At 41.7% G+C, this 20,634-nt stretch overlaps 2 protein-coding genes across 2 annotated transcripts in view; one reads left to right on the forward strand and one right to left on the reverse strand.

Annotated features, from left to right (window-relative positions):
• The window catches only part of LOC109405099 (unconventional myosin-XVIIIa), a 1,227,991-nt gene extending 1,207,357 nt beyond the window's left edge, over nt 1-20,634 (forward strand). Inside the window, exon 18 of the mRNA XM_062861173.1 lies at nt 20,251-20,634. The gene's annotated coding sequence lies outside the window, so the exon portion shown is untranslated. The remainder of the gene's footprint in view (nt 1-20,250) is intronic.
• Nucleotides 1,623-2,273, reverse strand: LOC134290598 (uncharacterized). Its single transcript, XM_062857764.1, has one exon. It carries the CDS (start codon nt 2,271-2,273, stop codon nt 1,623-1,625), a length of 651 nt encoding a protein of 216 aa, XP_062713748.1.

A 20,634-nucleotide genomic window follows, 5' to 3' on the forward strand; every position in this document is an offset into this window, starting at 1 on the left:
TGCAATTTTGTGCACCGCTGAAATTTTCACAGATCTGAGAAGTAACTTTGATAAAGAACTAGTCAAAATTTCAGCCTATTACGACATTCCATTTCATTGATACATATCCGGGGAAAATCAAATATGACTTATATAATACAAATCCTTGAAGTTTTCTCTTAATTAAATCACAAAAAGCTAGCCCCTATCCTTATCTTATCATAACAAAATAACTATTTTACTTTGATTTGACTTCGAAATGCTACACTTTTGATCTATATAATTGAATTCAAATTTTATAGAAGAAAATCCGGTCGATTTTTCAAATTACTAACGTGGTAAGCCTGTGTAAAAATAAAAATAAAATCTAATACATTTAATTTTGCGATCAGTACGGAAATAGTAGTTTACGCAACAAGGTGCAGAATGAAGATTTTTACAGCACGAGTCGTACACGACGGATAATTACGACGAGTGCTGTAAAAATCGAGTTCTGTACCGAGTTGCGTACAACGTTTTTTGCAATTTCATAAATTACCGCTTGAGGATAGTTTTTAACAAAACTTTTCCATCAAACTATCAGTAAGCAGTTCATAGTTCATAGCCTTGTTTAAGAATATCTGATCATAGCAGGTTATACTGTGTAGTTGTCACAATTTTTCAAAACTGCGTCCAGAAAGCATCAAGAAGTTGATCAAAACTGAAAACAGTGCTGTAATGGTTCATTACGCAACGCAAATCAGTGCTGTAATGAACCATTACAGCACTGTTTATTTAGTGTGGGAAAGTAGGCCTTTTCCTGTCAGATTTGCGTGAGGTAAAACAGCCTATTACGATGAGAAATTGCAAAAAAAAACGTTTCCGTGTTTTCGTGGGTTGTCTATATTCACTTAATGTTTCGAAGAACCTCCTAGCCAAGGTGGTAAAATTGATAACTTTATTGAATAAAACAAACCTATTTCAATACAATGAATTGAAGCTGGCATTGTGCAGAAAACATGGCTTGAGTTCACGACTGTTCAAAACAATACAACCCTAAAAAATTGCAAGCCAAAAATGAGAACATTCTCCATTTACTATAAGTAATAGTACAAGCACTGTTGTTTTCATCACATGTTAGTTAGTTTCACAATACAGAATGTGTATGTTGGGGCATTACCCTTTAAGACACTTTTATGAAATTAATTGATTTTTTCATGTAGTAAAATATTTCCAATCTTAATTTCAAGCTCAATAATGTCCTCCACGATTGTAATATTGCTTTATAAGTTCCAGCGGCATAGGGTCTGGAACCATTTGGGCAGGATCACCTATTTTGGGCACTTGTGTCTATGACTCTGATTGACTTGATTTTTGAGAAACGATCAGATACGCTAGTATCTGTGGGCTGGGCGGAATAGGTTCCAAGTGGACTACGCGTTCGAAGGAAGGAATTAAACGGCAAACGAAAGTAATTTGTCGGAAACGAATTATAAAAGCACGCGGTACTTGGAAAAGCTTTATTACTTATGACATTAGCGAAAACAAGGTTAATATGAGTTCAGGTATGCTCAGTTATATCGGTCAATGAGGTTTATGCTCTAGGTATGGCAGACGCACTGCCGGGAATGAGGGGTGCACCGTTGTACTCCTAACACTCCTCCTCAACGGTCAGCCCTCTGAAGTCCTAATCCGAGTGACGTTGAAAACCGATGATGTTTCACGGCTCCAAGTGGCTTCGTTAGCAAGTCGGCTTTCATCTCGTCGGTTTGACAGTACTCCAATTTTACGGTTCCTCGCTCACACAGGTCTTTGATGAAGCAGCGCTTTGTCTCCACGTGTTTGGATCTCTTGCTGATCCTCGCTGATTGCGCGAAAGCGAGACAGCCCTGATTGTCTTCGCGGACTGTTGTCGCAGTAGTCTCCTTCTCGCCTAAATCGTTCAACAAACGCCTCATCCAAAGAATCTCCTGGCATGTCTCCCCCAACGCAATAAATTCCGCCTCCATGGAGGAGAGGCTAACGCAGTCCTGGCGACGGCTCGTCCACGACACGGCGCCACCAGCAAAGAACGCTATAGAACCAGTCATTGATTTCCGGGTCCCTGGGTCTCCAGCCCAGTCCACGTCCGAGTACGCAACTAGATTGTTGGTCTCTGCTCCTCCCAGCTTCAGTTTCCAATCGGCAGTACCTTTTAGGTACCGGACCATCCGCTTGGCGGCCGTCCAATCGCTCTCGGTAGGCGCAGCAAACTTTCTGCCCGAAATCGACGCGCTGGCAGCAATGTCGGGTCTTGCACACACTGCTACGTACATCAGCGCCCCGACTCCTGCAGCGGAATCCAGTTCACCTTGTCGTCCATCGAATCCGGCACAGCTCTCCGTTGGTGCTGAGGCATGGTTTCCTCCTCCTCAAGCTTCAGAAACTTGGCGTCGCGGCTAATCGTCACCTTCTCCGTCTCGAGGTCCACGAAACGGTAGCCCTTATGCTGTTCGGAATAGCCAATGAATGTCATTTTTCGTGCCTTACTGTCGAACTTTCCACGCTTCGAGTCCGCAACCGAACACCTTGAGGTAATTCAGGTTGGGTTTCCGCCCAAACCACTTCTCGAACGGCGTGCAACTAACCGATCGTGACGGCAACCGGTTTTGCAAGTGGGCGGCCGCCATCACGGCCTCCCCCCAATACTTTTTCTCCAGCTTGGCATCGATGAGCATGGCGGTTGCCATCTCCTGCAGGTAGCGGTTTCTTCTTTCGGCGACTCCGTTTTGTTGAGGAGTGTAGGCGGTTGTGTATTCCGCCTTTATACCCTCCCGCACAAAGAAACTCTGCAAGCGCTCATTGCAGTACTCGCCGCCGCTATCTGACCTCACTACCTTTGGTTTCCTCCCGAAAAGTGTTTCCACGTACCTGACATACTCCATCAGCTTATCCGGGGCCTCGGACTTCTTGGCCAACAGGTACACAACAGCATACCTGCTGTGATCATCGATGACAGTCATGAGAAAACGATTGCCGCTCGGTGTGGGTGTACGCATCGGACCGCACAAGTCTGTGTGCACCAGGTCCAACACGTCCGACGTCTTCTTCGCTGCTGTCTTCGGAATCGGCGTTCTCGAGAGCTTTCCTTCGATGCACGGTTCGCAAGTCAAGCGAATCCCGCAGTCCTTGACCACCACTCCATTGCAGAGGTTCTCCTTGACCATCTTCTCCACGGCTGCCGGGTCCCGATGACCGAACCTTCGGTGCCATTGGTGTTGGCACGACTCATTGTGCTGCTTGCACTGCGCTTCCATCGCGGACTCCGAAATCCTCAAGATGAACAAGCTTCCACTACGGTCACCTGTGGCGACAACTTTGCCAGCGTTGTTGGCGATCTCACAGCCCTTCTGCATGAATGCAACGGAAAAACCTCTCTCGGTCAACTGTGCCACCGATAGCAGGCTGCTGTTCAGCGTTGGCACGTACAGGACGTCTGTCAGGGTAATTTCCGTCACGCCGCCACATCCACTCACACCGCTCAATCTGCAGTCACCCGATCCCAGTGACTTCACTGTGGTGCCATTCGCGAGGACCACGTTTGGAGTTCCGTTCTCCACGAACGATGTGTACAGCGACCTTTGATTCGTCATGTGTCGGCTAGCGCCGCTGTCGACCACCCAGCGGCTCTCGGGATGCTCGTCTCCAACAAGGAATAGAACCGCACTCGAATGTTCCGTGGTAGCTTGCTTCGCCTTCGGGTTGCCCTTCTGTTTTTCACGAGGTTTCTCCTCGCCGCTTTGCTTCTGCAGGTACAGACGGCAGTTTCGTCGCAGGTGTCCCTTTTTCTTGCAGAAAAAGCATACTTTCTCTGCCGCTGCTGCGCCTCCGCCGCTGCTAGTCTTCGCTTGGCTCTTCATGGCCCTTGCTTCTCCGGAAGATCCACCGGCGCGCTCCCTGCGCCGCTCGTATTCATCGAGCAGTTTGGACTTCACATATTCCACCGTCAATTCATCGTTCGGGCGACTTTCGAGCGCCGTCGCAAGTCCCCAGTAGGATTCAGGAAGGCCTCGCAGCATCATCGCAATCTTCATGGAGGTGTCCATATCGTGGCCGGCACTTTCCATTCGATCGAAAAGGGCCTCTATCTCGAACAGGTGGCTCTCAAGGTCTCCTCCTTCGCGCAGGTTCAGGTTACAGAGTCGTCTCAGCAGCGTTACTCTCGAGGTCACTGTGATCTTCTCGTGATGCTTCTGCAGCTGGTCCCAGAATTCACGGGCACTCGCTGCCGTCTTCACGAGGTTGTACTGGCTGTCCTCTATGCACAACCCCATGGTAGCCTTCGCCTTCTGGTCGTCTCGCGTCCACTGTGCTGTTTCCGGCTCCGGTTTGATGGAATCGATCACATACCAGAGCTCCTCTCTGGTGAGCAGCATTTCCATTCTAAACTTCCAGGATTGCCAGTTCTGGTTGTTTAGTTTGGAAAATTTGTTGATCGCATCCATGCTGCTGCACTCGCCTTGGCACTCGCGACGACGACGACGACGAAAACGTAAACAAACTTTTCCGGATCAACCGAACCGACCGAAGAACACTTTCGAAACGAAATTTTCGCACGGAAAAACGCAATTCCTTCGCTACTTCCACTGGGCACATAACCTGTGCGCTGGGCGGAATAGCCCGGTCAACCATTTCACAAATTTCGTGAAAGTTCTTTACCAAAATATAAAGAATAACGTCGACTATTCTTTACTGATTATTACTTTACATATATTCAAACAACTTCATCGATCGATAACGAAACATGAAAAATGTCCTTTATCGGTCAAAAGATAAAAACCTTTACCGAAACGTAACTTAATTTCGTTAAATTTCATGTTGTCGCTTGAACTTTGGTTTTCTTCGTGAATATTTATCGGAACATATTCAATTTCCGATATCAACGTAACTTTGCATATTGATATCGAAGAACAAAGATTAGTCACGACACTCCTTTACCGTTCTGTTCGGTATCGTTGGGTGAAGCTTAGTAAAGGTGTTCTGATATCTCATATGACAGGAGCAATGTTTTGGTTTTGCTCGAATTAGAAAAAAATAAAATGAAACCAAGGATAAATCAAGATGGTTACTCCTTGGATTTCTCCGAGCTCGAAAATACAATGGAAAATGCTTCCTAGGTCCGGATTAGGCCACAGCTCACCGGATTGCTCCCCGGGACAGCAACATCAGTAGAAATACATATTGGTAGGTATTCTGGTCGTTTTATTGGCAGTAGGACGCCACCGCCGTGTTGCGTTATTTCCGTTCACCGGCAAAACTCACTCCGTTCGGGAACCCTGTGAAAGATCCGAACTTTATTTGATTATAATTATGTTTTATTTGATTAATTATGGTTTCTCATTATGATGTTTATTCAGTTCGTCAAAGCCGGATACATTTTTTTAAAATTCTGTTGTGGCTTTTTAAACTGCTAAAGGCTAGTAATTTTTTGGGTATTTGAATGCATTTGGCCACCCATAATCATTGTAATACCGTGTGACTCAGTAAGTAACTATATAAACATAACATCTCCCAGTTCCTATAAATGTAAGTTCAATTCCCAATTTAGGAAATGATAACAAAAAAAATCATAATAAACATGAACAGGAAGAGTGGGTGGTGGGTGAGGTGGCTTTTTTTAGCTTTTTGAATGATTATGACAGGTCGGTAAAGTCGAGGGTAAAGTAGAACCCACTATTTTTAATATCGATGTGTCGTCAAAAATATTTATCAATCGATATCGAAGTAACTTGGTTGTTCCCGGTCAACCATTTCACAAACTTCGTTAAAGTTCTTTACCAAAATATAAAGATAAATGTCGACTATTCTTTACTAATAATTTCGTTACATATATTCAAACAACTTCATCGACCGATAACAAAACTTGAATAATGACCTTTATCGTTCATATGATAAAAATCGGTACCGAAACGTAACTAGATTTCGTGTAACTCTATGTTATCGCTAACGCTTTAGTTTTCTTCACGAGTATGTATCGGAATATATTCAATTTCCGACATCAATGTAACTTTGCACATTGGTATCGAAACACAAAGATTAGTCACGATACTTCTTTACCATTCTGTTTGGTATCGTTGGGCGAAGCTGAACAAAGGCATTCTAATACCTCCAATGACAGGAGCAATGTTTTGGTTTTGCTCGAATTGAAAAAAAAAAGAAACCAATATTGAATCAGGACCAGAACGGTTTCTCCCAGCATAGATTAAACGCTTCCTAGGTCCGGATTAGGCCGCATCTCACCGGATTGCTCTCGGGGACAGCAACGTAGGCAGGGAATGTATGCTAGTGGTAGGTATTTTGGACAGATAATGGCAGCAGGAAGTCACTCCTGAGGCCACACTGTGTTGGATGAGTTACGTTTTCCAGCAAAACTCACTCCCGCGCGCGGGGACCTTGTTTGTTTTATTGGCCAAATATGGTCCAACAATGATTCAGTTCGCCAATGGCGGGGTAATTATTTTTAATGATTCTGATGTGCATTTCGAAACTGCTAAAGGTTAGTAGTTTGTTCGAAAAATGAATGCATTTAATCACTCATATTCATAGCAATAGCTTGCGGTTCAGTAAATAAGTATGAACATGATATCTTCAAGCTCCTGTAAGTGAAGTTCAAATCCCAATTTAGGAAATAATTGCATAAAAACTCATGTACACATAGGAGGCGAGAGATGTGGGTTGCTATTTTTAACTTTATGACAAATTTTTTGTGAGTCGATAATACAGAACCCACTATTTTTGTATCGTTAAATCGATAACGTTTTTTATTATTCGTTATCGATGGAACTTCAATTTTATTTAAATTTCTTCAAGAAACGATGACGATCGCTATCGATTTCGAATATGAACGTCTTTAAAGGTCTTCATAAAGAAATGTAAAGGTATCTAAAGAAATGGTTGACCGGGATTATTTAAATTTCTTTATGAAACGATGTCGATCGCTATCGATTTTCGGTATGAACGTCTTTGAAGGTCGTTATAAAGAAATGTAAAGATTTTTAAAGAAATGGTTGATCGGGAGGTTCTAAGTGGACTACGCGTTCGAAGGAAGGAATTAAACGGCAAACGAAAGTAATTTGTCGGAAACGAATTATAAAAGCACGCGGTACTTGGAAAAGCTTTATTACTTATGACATTAGCGAAAACAAGGTTAATATGAGTTCAGGTATGCTCAGTTATATCGGTCAATGAGGTTTATGCTCTAGGTATGGCAGACGCACTGCCGGGAATGAGGGGTGCACCGTTGTACTCCTAACAGTATCTAGCTATCTAGTATCTAGCTATGTGCAACAAGTCAATCCAAACGACTGAGTTATAGCAGCAAGTGCCCAAAAAAGGTGCTCCTGCCTAAATGATCCTAGACCCTATTTGTTAGTAAAGTGTTAAATATTATCTATCCAGAAGCACTAAGGCGAGTTAATATAATTTATTTAGTCCAAATAGTCCAAATTTGTTTCAATGCACAGGTCATTGGAATTTGAATATATTTTCCGCATCGTATTTAATTTTTTAAGAACATGGAACTGCTTGATATCCACCAGGTCAGGTAATCTGGAACTGGAACGGTTACTAAGGTGCACACCAAATCATTGAAAAGCATTCTCATCCATATGCGATATAGGGTATTGGTTCCCTTATTAATCATGTTAATCATTTATATTTTTGTATTTTTTGTTAGAAGTGAGCACGCATGAAAACAAAAAGAACGGAATCAATCGGTGCCATAATCGCTTGTTTTCGAACAGGATGAATATGGGAGCGTGAGATTACTGATGGCACACATACCCTATAGATATTTAAATTTGGGCACGACTCGAAATTCGATCAAAACAAAATACTTCCTTGAATAAAGTGGACGAAGTGTATTTTGCCTGAATTGTGATCCTAATCCATCACATTCAAAATCGCAGTTTATTGGTATTTAAACATGATTATGAAAGTAACATTTGATATCAAATGTTACAATAAACTTTGTTCATTTTCATAAGCGACAAAACAGTTTTTAAAAACTGCAATTAGAACTTAAAATTTATTTGGAAGAGTTTTTCCTTAAAACACCCATTTTGACCAAAATGAATTAATCTAACTTTCTTCCTGTGAATCCTTTGTAATCATATCCTAAAATTTCTCGTATAGCTTTCCAAAATCATACTGAGTTAAATCAGATGTTTGAAATACAATTTTCATCTTCTTCAGTCAGAGACTGAAAAATACATTAACACTAGAAAATGGACGTCACATCTAGTGACCTAATGGAGAACTTGTAAAGAAACGTTTTCTCCTACTGGAGCGGAAATCCATTCAATATTCTGAGGCGTTCGAAGTATCCGAAAGACTGACGCTTCACGGAATTAACGCATAGAAGTTTTTTTTAAATGGATATGAATATGGGCGTGCTTTATGGGATTATATAAAAACAAAACCTAAAAGATTTTCACTATATAAGTCAGAGTTAAGCTTTCGCGGATATGCATCAACGAAACGGAATGTCGTATAGCGCATTTAGTTCACCACTGGACTACCCGGATAAAAACTTACCATAGGGTGTCTGGTGAAAACCATTCCTGCACCATACAGTGTACCAGCTACAATAAAGTGTATTGTTATGATATGGTTCGCTATACTATACATTTACATTGGATTTTTATGTAACAATATATTATACTGTTTTTTTTACGTTTGAACCATTCACTTTTCCGAAACATTATTTTTCCGTGAATTTTTAATTATTTCTGGTGTTTGATTTGAATAGGTCGTATGTTTGCTGTGATTCCTATATGCAGATTCAACCTATTCAAATCGAACACCAGATTTATTCAGTTTAAGATTTTTTCCGTGCTTTGTTTTGTTGATGTTTGTGACTTTTTTGATGCAAAGGAAAGTAAAGAGAAAAAAGTGAATAAGTTGAAACATCAATATAAAGTCAATAACATGTTTAAATCAATGGTAAACCAGATGTCCTAGGAACTGCAGGTCCAAGCAGGGGTCCAAGAGATATGGCAGGCAAGGTGTGTAGAGTGCGATGAGAGAAATACGAATGTAGGCCAACCCGGAAAGATGCAGGTCAGATTACCGTGAATCAGTGGATGAGTTCAACACTATTCTTGCTGTATTTGCATTTAGGGGAGTTTTCTCCTCTTCTCTCACGTGAACTTGCCTTCGACCACAATCGAATCAAATGCGATTGACAAACTTTATCTTTGACGTAGAGCAATCTTTAACATATGGACTGGAGTGAACACTGAAATGACTTTTAATATAGGTTCGTCTGCGGGTTCGCTTTTAACCTCGCTTTTAACCTAACTTATATTTGAATCGAACTTGACAGTTATCTCATGAGTTGTTATGTATTTCAAACTTTAGTCAAACTGGTGCCTCAATATTGCAATAACAATTAAGCACGCTGTAATGATACTTATGTACCTCGTCACCCACTTCATGCAACTACATTAGTGGTCTAATAACACTTGGCGCGCTCGGCATAGTTCCATCATGCCGCTCAAAGTGTTGCCACAAATAATGATAAGTTTGCAAAACCCGGTTATCTGGCTGGTGGGGCATGGGAGCCTAAGCTTCAACTGTTAATGCAATCAGAGACTACTCAGACTTAGACGTGGGCGATCCTAAATATGAAGGGTTATCCAAAACGCTCTGGAGAATTCCCAAAGCGCATTCTAATAAATCTAGTAAGCCTAAGGTGCCATTAACAGGAGGAAAATGACAAGATAATATAACAATATATGGCTTATGTAATGTAAAACAATACAGCATAACAAAAGAGAACCATTCCAAAACCATTTGATTAAATGTATAACCAGTAGTGAAATTACAATTAAAAACAATTTATTTACGGTACATTTTATTGTTTGAAACCATTCATGTACCATACAATGTACGGTATATTTAAACCCACGTATCAGTATTTTGAACAATTCATTAACAATAAAATGTATGGTTTTGCAAAAAAATATATATGGAGAAAAATATTTTTTTATATTGTTACGATACTTAACAACCTGTATAATATATTGTAAAAATCTTATTTACAATTCACGGTATGGTGTTTACATTACATCTAATTGTTTTTGTATTTTTTATTTTTACAGTGGTGACTATTGTAAAAATATGGTTCTAAATAGTACTGTTACAATACAACGTTCGGTTTTTCTACTGTATTTTTTATTCGGGTATCGCACTAGTTTTCACGAGTGCGAAAACGCAAATAAAAGTGCGCGATGGCATCAAATCAACTCGGTGTCTTCAGAGCACTTATTCAGCATAGATTGAAGAAATAGTGCGCTGAAGACATCAACTTGATTTGATGCTATCGCGCACTTTTATTTACGTTTTCGCACTTATGAAGACTGAGTGCGCAGTCCAGTGGTGAACAAAATGCGGTATAATAGGCTGAAATTTTGGCTAGACTTTTATCAAAGCTGCTACTAAGATCTGTGCAAATTTCAGCGGTGCAAAAAACTGTATTTCAAAGATATTGTATTTCAAATGTGTTTATGATGATTCCTAAAGCTCTTGTCGAACCTTCAAAAATTAATAAAATTCAAACTCATCTCAAAAAGTTTCTAGGGGTGCTCCAACAGATTTGAAAATGGCATTTTTCTACATTTTTCATGCGCTTTTATGCCCTACTAATGGGGTCTCTGATCACGGCAAAAGTTTTTTTTTTTGTCGAACAGTGTTATTTTGGTTCCAATGGGGACACTATAAGTGGATTCTCCTTGATGTTCCATCATCCTTCTTGAAGCGATGAGCTTTGCGGCAAGTTTGGGAGGAACGTTGATAATCCACGCAGTTTGAAGGCAGCCAAGCTGCTGTAAGCAGTTCCGATGTGGTCTTCCCACGATATTAACAATTTGTCGAAGTTTTTCTGTTGCTTCCGGTCGAACTGAAGTTGTGGAGTCCAGATCTTGGTTCGGGTTACAGGCACGCCAGATGCTCGCAGGGATCGGCACAGGCATCTGAAAATCTTACGGAGAAGCTGAAATGTTAAGCATCTTAAAGTTAATTCGTGTTTAATTACCTTCTCCAGGAAAATCTCGCTCACCATCTTTGGTACAGCCACAACTTTGAAAATGGAAATTTTGAAACTGACGCTCTAATTTTTATGCATCAACAAATACTAAACTTCAGATATTCATTACGTGCTTAAAAATTAAGCATCAAATGCATATTTTTCAGAATTTGCTGTGCATAAATGTAACTTAGTAGTTGGATGAATAAAATATAGTCATTTTGTAACTTTTCCAATTTCTGAGTGACAGTTCTGACAGTAATGGACTAAACATAAATTACGTAAAGTGGGTACCGAGGATTGTTCACAATCTGCGAACTTGACTGCGGAAGAAATCGCGACCATGACGCCGTTGATACAGGTTGATACTAGCTTTCAATATTATGAAAAAATAGTTCACATTTAATGTATGTCATACACGCTAACCTGAAACTACCCTTCGCCTGGGTCGATTCTACCCGGATTTTCATGTTGTTAGCAGTTGTCAAAATCTGGGTAACCCGAAGACCCAGATTTCTTGAATCTGGGTACAGATCTGGGTAATTGGCACTTTTGTTGGCTTGGGCAGACACAGCGCAAGTGGAAACGCAGACACCGGATTCGGAAGAACAACGAAGAAACTCGTTTTAACTCGCGTTACAGAAAAGATTGCTTTATTAACGTGTTCGATTATAAACGGAAGTTACAGTTATGGGAAAAATGAATTTGACACTTGTCTTTCTTTCTATTAACGTTGGCAACAGTGCTAAATGTGCTTACTTCTCAAAAGGTCCTATTCGTGATTCGATGAGGGATTGGACAGTGCAAAAGGAGCGACGATTGATTACGTTCTTCACTCCTCCTCAATCTCTGCTTCTCTGCAGCACAGTCCTAAGCGTTTCGAAAAGTATTGATGCTTGATTGGCCCAATCGGTTTCGTCAAAACGTCAGCGTTCATGTTCTCTGTCGGACAATACTTAAGCACTACCACCTCATTGTCGCAAAGGTCTTTCACATAGTGGCGCTTTGTTTCAATGTGCTTTGACCGCTTACTGCATCGTTCGGATGTCGCAAAGCTTATACAGCCTTGGTTGTCTTCCAGAACCAGCGTGGGCTGCGTCTGTATCTCACCCAAGTCCCTGAGCAACCTTCGGAGCCATACGACCTCCTGGCACGTCTCCGTCAAAGCCACGTACTCGGCCTCTGTTGTAGATAGCGTGACGCAGTCTTGTCGGCGACTGGCCCAAGAAACTGCTCCTCCTGCCAGGTATACCACATATCCCGTCGTAGATTTCCTTGTCGACCTGTCGCCAGCCCAGTCGGAGTCCGAAAAAGCAACCAAACCGTCTTGCTGCCCGTTTCCGAGCCTAAGTCGCCAATCCTTTGTTGCTTTGAGATACCGGACTACCCTTTTGACGGCTGTCCAGTCAGCCTCTGTTGGTGAACTGAAACGCCTTCCCAGGATAGCTGTGCTAGCTGCGATGTCTGGGCGAGCACATACAGCAATGTACAAAAGGGAACCTACTGCACTTCTGAACTTGGTGGTGTCTGCTAATGGCTTGCTTGCTGACTCGTCCTTGATGTAACCTATCTCCATAGGTGATTTGGCTGTTTTTGCTTCGTTGAGTCCAAGACGAGAGATCAAATTCTCAATGTTCTGCTTTAGGCTGAGACTGTAGATGTCACCGTCCTTATGTATTTCCAAGCCCAAGAAGAACTTAACGTTTCCGAGGCAAGTTACTTCGAAGTGTTGACGTAACTGTGCGTAAACCCTGTTGATCTCCTCCTCACATTCGCAGCCCACCAAGAAATCATCAACATAGACAATTATGTAGACTTTCTTCCCATTCCTTGTCGCTACGAACAAGCACGGGTCCGCAGAACTAGGCTTGAATCCCATATCGATCAACACACTGTTCAGCTTCTGATTCCAACACCTAGCACTTTGTTTCAGTCCGTATATGCTTCGACGAAGCCTACAGACCATCTCCTCCTTTCCGCGTTCCTCGTAGCCTTGGGGTTGACGCATGTAGATCTCCTCGTCGATCTCACCATACAGGTAGGCGGTGCGGATATCCAAATGCTTCAGCACCAACTTTCTTCTTCCAGCTAGTGCCAGCAGCGTCCTCAGTGTAGCGTGCTTCGTGACGGGGGCAAATACTTCGTCGTAGTCCACACCAAGACACTGAGAGAAGCCCAGTGCAACTACTCGAGCTTTGAACCTTGCCACTTCTCCTGACTAGTTTCGCTTAACCTTGTACACCCATCGACTACCAATAACCCGCTTGCCAGCCGGTAGGGGGACAAGCTGCCATGTACCATTGTCGAAGTGTGACTGCATCTCACTGTCCATGGCTTCCTTCCAAAATCCACTGTTGACACTGTTCACTGCTTCTTTGTAGTTTGTTGGCTCGCTAGCATCTTCAGTGACCTTACCGACCACGAAGTCGGATAGTCGCTCCGGCAAAACACCTCGGGTTCGACGGCTTGATTTTCTGGCTCGGTCTTCACGGCCTGAGCACTCATTTTCCTCCTGCTTCACATTCAGCGGATCCACTGCGTTCGGAACATCGTCCAGGTCGAAGAACTCTTCACATTCACTTGCCACACTGCTGCCATCTTCGGGAACATCGGGACCAACGCCTTCTTTGGAAGCTACGCCTTCCTCTGATTCCGTAAACCATTCCACTTCGGCTGGATCAGCAGATGATGCCTTCTCTTCAGATGATCCGTCATTGAGCTCGAGGAATCTGGCGTCACGGCTTATCGTTATTCTGTCCGTCGAAGTATCTTGGGCCTTATTGGTTACCTCTGCGAGCTTCAGCTTGTACAAGCATCCGGATCGATCTCCTACGACCACAGCCTTACCGATAGCATCTATTATCTTACAGCCACCAGCATCGAACACCGCAGTAAACCCTTTAGCAGCCAACCGATCAACTGATATGAGGCCACTCGTGAGGGATGGCACGAACAACACATCTTCCAGCTTCACCTCAATCGGCTGTCCGTCACCATCTTCACCCATGATCACCGCTTCACCACGACCAACCGTTTTCGCACTTTTACCGTCTGCCAAGATCACATTGGGTCCGTTTTTCTCACAGAACTTTGTAAAATATCGCTTCTCGTTGGTCATGTGGCAACTGGCACCACTGTCAATGATCCACGAACTCTTCTCATTATTGCCGACCATAAAGCACACACTACCACAACGCTCTTCGGTAACCTGCTTCGCGTTGGATTTTTCATCGGACTTCTTCTTGTCACTCTTTTCACCATTTCTCTTCTTCTGTTGCCACAGGTGGCAGTTTCGCCGTAGATGCCCAGGCTTTTTGCAATAAAAACAAACCCTGTCCGCAGCCATCGCCGGGGCACCATCCTTCATACTTTTCATCGCTTTCACTGCACTTCCCGAGTCACCCGAACGTTCTTTCTTCCGCTCGTATTCATCGAGCAATTTCGTTTTAACCAACTGCATTGTTAAATCAGCGTCAGGGCGGCTCTCGAGGGCCGTCACTAATCCTCCGTAGGAATCAGGTAGACTCCGTAGTATCATCGCGATACGCAAGGAATCTTCCAACGTTTGACCCGCCGCGGTTAATCTCTCGAAGAGGTCATCCAAAACCATCAAGTGACTCTCCTCGAGATTCAGGCTGCACAGACGTTTTAACAAAGAAACGCGCGACGTCATTGTGGTTTTCTCGTGATACAACCGTAAACTGTCCCAAAAGTCTTTAGCACTACTCGCGTCTTTTACGATTGCCAACTGATTGTCCTCTATGCATAGGCCAATCGTAGCACGGGCCTTTCGATCGTCCTTTAGCCATGCATCAGTAACGGGATTCACTCGCGGCTCACTCACGACGTGCCATAGTTCTTCGCGGGTCAGCAGCATCTCCATTCTAAATTTCCAAATCTGCCAATTGTTATTGGACAGTTTGGCGAAGGAGAATTTGCTCGCGTCGGCCATGTTTACGCGCACCGGCCGAACAAACCGAACACAACTTTTCACGTCAAAAAACTTCCTCTAGCTCCGGAATTTCACGGGGCCCACAACCTGTTGGTTTGGGCAGACACAGCGCAAGTGGAAACGCAGACACCGGATTCGGAAGAACAACGAAGAAACTCGTTTTAACTCGCGTTACAGAAAAGATTGCTTTATTAACGTGTTCGATTATAAACGGAAGTTACAGTTATGGGAAAAATGAATTTGACACTTGTCTTTCTTTCTATTAACGTTGGCAACAGTGCTAAATGTGCTTACTTCTCAAAAGGTCCTATTCGTGATTCGATGAGGGATTGGACAGTGCAAAGGGAGCGACGATTGATTACGTTCTTCAACTTTGTCACTTTCCGGCTTGAGAATATGGCAGCGGTCAGGAGAACGCTGGAAATTATGGATGTTTCCACGACAAATATGAGGATAAATGACGGAAAAACAGTGAAAATCTTCTGGAGAACTGTTTTCCTGCATCAGGTAAGTAAACAGCACGGGAATTGGCAACTTTTTATAAAAAATCTAAATTTGAAATAAATTAACAAAATCAAGGCCCCGGAGGAGCTGGGTACCGGTTACCCAGATTTTGCCACCAGCATCAGTAACCCAGATTTGAGTAAAGGTGCCTTTACTCAGATTAGAGTAACTGCAGTATTGCTCAATCTGGGTCGCTTTGACACCAATCTGGGTAACTGAGGGTTAGCGTGTAGTGTTGCAAGTTACACCGCTGTTGCAAGTAACCCCGTTTGACGGTACAATAGATTGCCTCAGGGGGCTTCCTCTAGTGCGTCTATTTTTCAGCAAATAATAAAGGGCATAGAGCTTGCTGACGTTTATTCACCTCTCTCTTTCAAGCTTGCAGGCGGGATAGGATTTGTTTTCATCGGGAAACCTTTCCTGATGACAACAAATCCTATTCCGCCTGTATGTTTGAAAGAGAAAGGTGAATAAACGTCAGCAACCTCTATTGATAATGTTCATGTCTAGTTGGATGATGTTCTCATAGCAGGTAAGAATTTAGAAGATTGCAGACGAAAACTTTTTATTGTTTTGGATAGATTGTCCAAAGCAAATATTAAGGTGAATTGAGATAAATGTCAATTCTTTGTGACTAGTTTGGAATACCTGGGGCATGTAATTAGCGAAAAAGGTTTGTCGCCGTGTACAGATAAAATTGCCACAATTAAAAATGCCAAAACACCAACAAACGTAACTGAGCTCAAATCGTTTTTGGGACTAATTAACTACTATAACAGGTTCATTCCGGGGTTGTCTTCCAAGTTACACTGCTTGTATAACTTGTTGAAGAAAGAAGTCATATTTATTTGGGATGATGAGTGTAACAAAACCTTTGAAAGTTCAAAGAAATTACTTCTAGAAACAAATTTTCTTGAGTTTTTTGATCCCAGAAAACCAGTCATCGTAGTTTCTGATGCTTCTGGTTATGGGTTTGGAGGAGTTATTGCACATTCTGTGGATGGATTAGAGAAACCCATTAAGGACTGTCCATTAAAGAAAGTGGACATCTGTTAACCAATAGTTTAGAGTTAAAACTAAACAAAAAAAATGTGAATTTTTGCTCAGTGTGTAAAAACATTGTTCACTTCGGCAATACATTCAAAGAAAACAGAAAAAGTAAGAAATTTCGAGCGATACGTCGTATTAGCTTTGCGACCAGCAGATTAATTCTGCACAAATGGTGTTCCTAAAAATTGTCGTTTCGAGCTAGGTGCTGCGAATAGAAACGGTTTTATTTTTCAAGCTAGCTAACACACACCAACACACTCCCGGCACACAGCTTGTAAACACGCACGAGCGTTCAATTTTCTTGCAAACACCTCTCTCAGCGCAGTTGTCAAACATGCCGTCGCGACGCTGTTCGGAAATGGTAAACATGATCAATCCACCATTATTCCAGTTTTGTTTTCGTGTGCAAAGTTTATTATTTTCCATTCGCGATGGAAATTTTGATGGATAGTTATTACAAAATTAGCTGAAAAGGGTTCAAAACAATGTTTATCCTTCTCCTCGCTTTCCAACGGATTGACAGCGGCAAATGGAGATATCGTGACTACAGTTTTGATTATATCCGCAGCACCTAGATAACAATACTCTTCAATCAAGCACACAGGTACAACAAGGTTTAACATAACCTCTATCTTCAATGTTTGGCTCCCAATGTTTGGCTCCCGCAGAGAGAGCATATTGAGTCAGTCCGCGATACTCAGGTTTCGAGAATTTGCTTACTAATACACACACTAAGATTTTTTCGCCGAATCTCGGCAAATAATTTGCCGAGATTGGCACCGCCGAGTGCTCGGCAATCATCTCAGCAAAAAATGAATTTACCGGGATCTCGGCAATCGCAAAACTGGCAGCTGTTACTTTTTTGCCGAGATTCTTAGTAAACCAAATTACTGAATCTCGGCAGTTTTTATTTGTTTTGATTGCGTTTAGAAAAGAAGAAGAAAAAGAACATGAACAATATTAGATTCAATGAAAAAGTAATAAAATCAAACATTTTCATCATATTTATTGCTTGACTAAGGCGTAAATTGTGAAATTTATTCTTTTATTGCCACTGTACCACACCGGAATTCGTCATCATTGTCCAAAAGGTTCAGGTCAAACACTACATGCACCAGGTCTCTCAACACAACTTCTTTCGTTCTGCAATAAAAAAAATCAGATTAGAACATTCATCTACTTACGTATAAACAATTTCTTCCTTTCTTACAATTTCCCGTTTTCCTTTAACTGGTTGGTAAAGGCAGCCGTATATTTCCGCGAATAAATTAAGTGAAAATCTTAGCGAAGACACATTTGATTCTGCCACTTCAAGTTCTGCAGAATTTGGTTCCGATGGTGCAATCCAAATTGACAGCTCTATTTATTACTGAAATTCGGCAATGCATGGAATAAATGCCGAGAACTCGGTAAAGAACATTACTGATTTCAGCATTTTCTTTGTTTGCTGATTTTCTCAGCAAATAGATCTGTCAAACTTTGCAACTTGAAGATGGTTTGCTGATATCTCAGCAAATTTGTTTGGTAAATCTCAGTAAAGCTGTTTTGATTGCCGAAATATCGGCAAAATCGTACATTGCCGTTCAAGATCAGCAAAATTTTCTGCCGAGCTCAAGAATCAAATTTAAGTGTGCACTTCCGGGACCGCAATTTTTTAACGCTAAGCAGGGGACAGATGTGCCGGATGATGTAGGGTACATCAGAACTGAAAAATTTGGGAAAAAGTTTTTGGTGTGGCAAGCCGATTGTTCATGTGGCATAAAGAGTTCTTCGTATTTCACAACGGGAACAATCAACGGTGAAAATAACAGAAAGGAATGCATAAAAAACGACTTCTACCCATCTACCGAAAACATACGGATCCTCTTTTGTTTTAGGCGGATCTGGCATCCGCTTATTACGCTTCTTCTACACTAGAGATGCTCAAGACGGAAAAAGTAGATTTTGTCGAAAAATGGCAAAATCCACAAAACTTGTCTGAACAGCGCCATGTGGAAAGATACCGGACAACAATTAAGGGGCATCTCAAGAAAGATGGAAGAGAAGCAAGCTCTGTTGATTGCTTCAAAAAAAATTGGTCTGCGGCACAACGAAAAGTTACGGAGAAAGTTGTGCAGAATCTTATTGGAGGTATCAAGAGGAAAGTCCGAGCGTTCTTCCGAAAAGCAAAGTAAATGTTCAAACTCACGTGAATTCGGCCACATGTATGTTCATTGTCATTTATAAAAAATAAGCTCATGAATTTGTTCGAAAATACATATTTTTTATTGAAAAACAGGTGTCCACTTTCTTTAATGAACAGTCCTTAGTTTTACGTCATTTTCACTAAACTCTGCTCAAAAGAAATACCCAATACTCCATTTAGAGGCGCTTGCACTAGTATGCACAGTCAAAAAATTCCATAAATTTCTTTATGGACAGAAGTTCACGGTGTTTACCGACCACAAACCACTTGTAGGAATTTTCGGCAAGGAGGGTAAGAATGCAATTTTTGTGACAAGACTACAGCGATATATATTGGAATTGTCAATATACGATTTTGATATCCAGTACAGGCCTTCTGCAAAAATGGGTAATGCCGATTTTTGTTCGCGTTTTCCATTGGAGCAGTTGGTTCCTCAAGATCTGGATTTGGATTGTATCAAGCACATTAATCTCAGCAATGATTGTCCAATTGACTTTACAAGTATTGCGAAAAACACCAGAGCTGATTCTTTCCTACAACGTATTATGACTTTCATACGCCATGGTTGGCCAAAACGGGTAGAGAATAATTTCAAAGATATCTTTGCAAATCAACAGGACTTGGAAATAGTTGAAGGTTGTTTGTTATATCAGGATAAAGTAATAATACCGCAGAATTTACAGAGTGAAATTTTAAAACTTCTACATGCTAATCATATTGGAATTGTAAAAATGAAGCAATTGGCAAGACGTTCTGTATACTGGTACGGAATTAATGCTGATATTGGAAAATTTGTCAGTGAACGTGATGCTTGTGCTAGTATGGCAGTGCACACAAGGAAGAACATTGAATCAAAATGGACACCTTCCACAAGACCATTTGGTAGAGTGCATATCGGCTTTTTCTACTTTAAGCATCATGTTTTCTTACTGATCGTAGACAGTTTTTCAAAATGGGTGGAAGTTGAATGGATGAAAAATGGAACATCGTGTTCAAAAGTTATCAACAATGGGCCTCCATTCAATGCTCATGATTTTAAGAACTTTCTTGAAAGGCAGGAAATAAGAGTTCTAAACAGTCCTCCGTACCATCCAGCCAGTAATGGTCAGGCACAGAGACTTGTACGCATTGTTAAAAATGTTTTGAAAAAGTTGCTTCTTGATCCAGAATACATGCATATGGAGTTGGAGGACCTGATAAACGTTTTTTTAATCAATTCTAGGAATAATAGTCTGACAATGGAAGGGTTCTTCCCTTCCGAAAAAGTTTTAGCATATACCCCAAAAGTGTTAATCGATTTGATTAATCCAAAACGACATACTAACAATAATAATATGCAAACTAAAACCAATAACGCCAATGATGAAACAAATAACAGAGCTATGGCTAATAAGACCAATGAGATTCATAAAGATCCTATGGATAATCTGATGGCGGGAGATATTTTGTGGTACTAAAACCATGATCCCCGCCACCAGGCTAAATGATTGAAAGCGCATTTTATTTATAAAACGTATATGTAAAAATATTTTGCAGATCACGATTGGAAACGACGTAACAACAACGGCTCACAGGAGTCAAGTCAAAATCGCTAAGGATGTTAACAGTGGGGCTGGTCGCAGGATGGTGGTACATGTTGATCCTCTTGTCGATAATCCAGATCCATTGCCACAAAGAACGAGCGACGAGGAGGAGCCTTTCCTTGGTTTCCCGGCGAGTTTCCCGGAGCACGAGATGGGAGGAGCCAGGTCGTTAACGGATAAACCGAGTCGAAAGCGAAAGATAGAGAGTGGGTTGGCACTCGATGGCCTGCCACAGCGTTTAAAGAGAACGCGAAGAAATAACTTAAGGAGTGAATTCGAGTACTTTTGAATGTAAACTAGTGATCTAATAATTTTGATAGATACCATTGGGAATAAC

This window comes from Aedes albopictus, chromosome 3, assembly GCF_035046485.1.
Source record: "Aedes albopictus strain Foshan chromosome 3, AalbF5, whole genome shotgun sequence".
Lineage (NCBI taxonomy): Eukaryota > Metazoa > Arthropoda > Insecta > Diptera > Culicidae > Aedes > Aedes albopictus.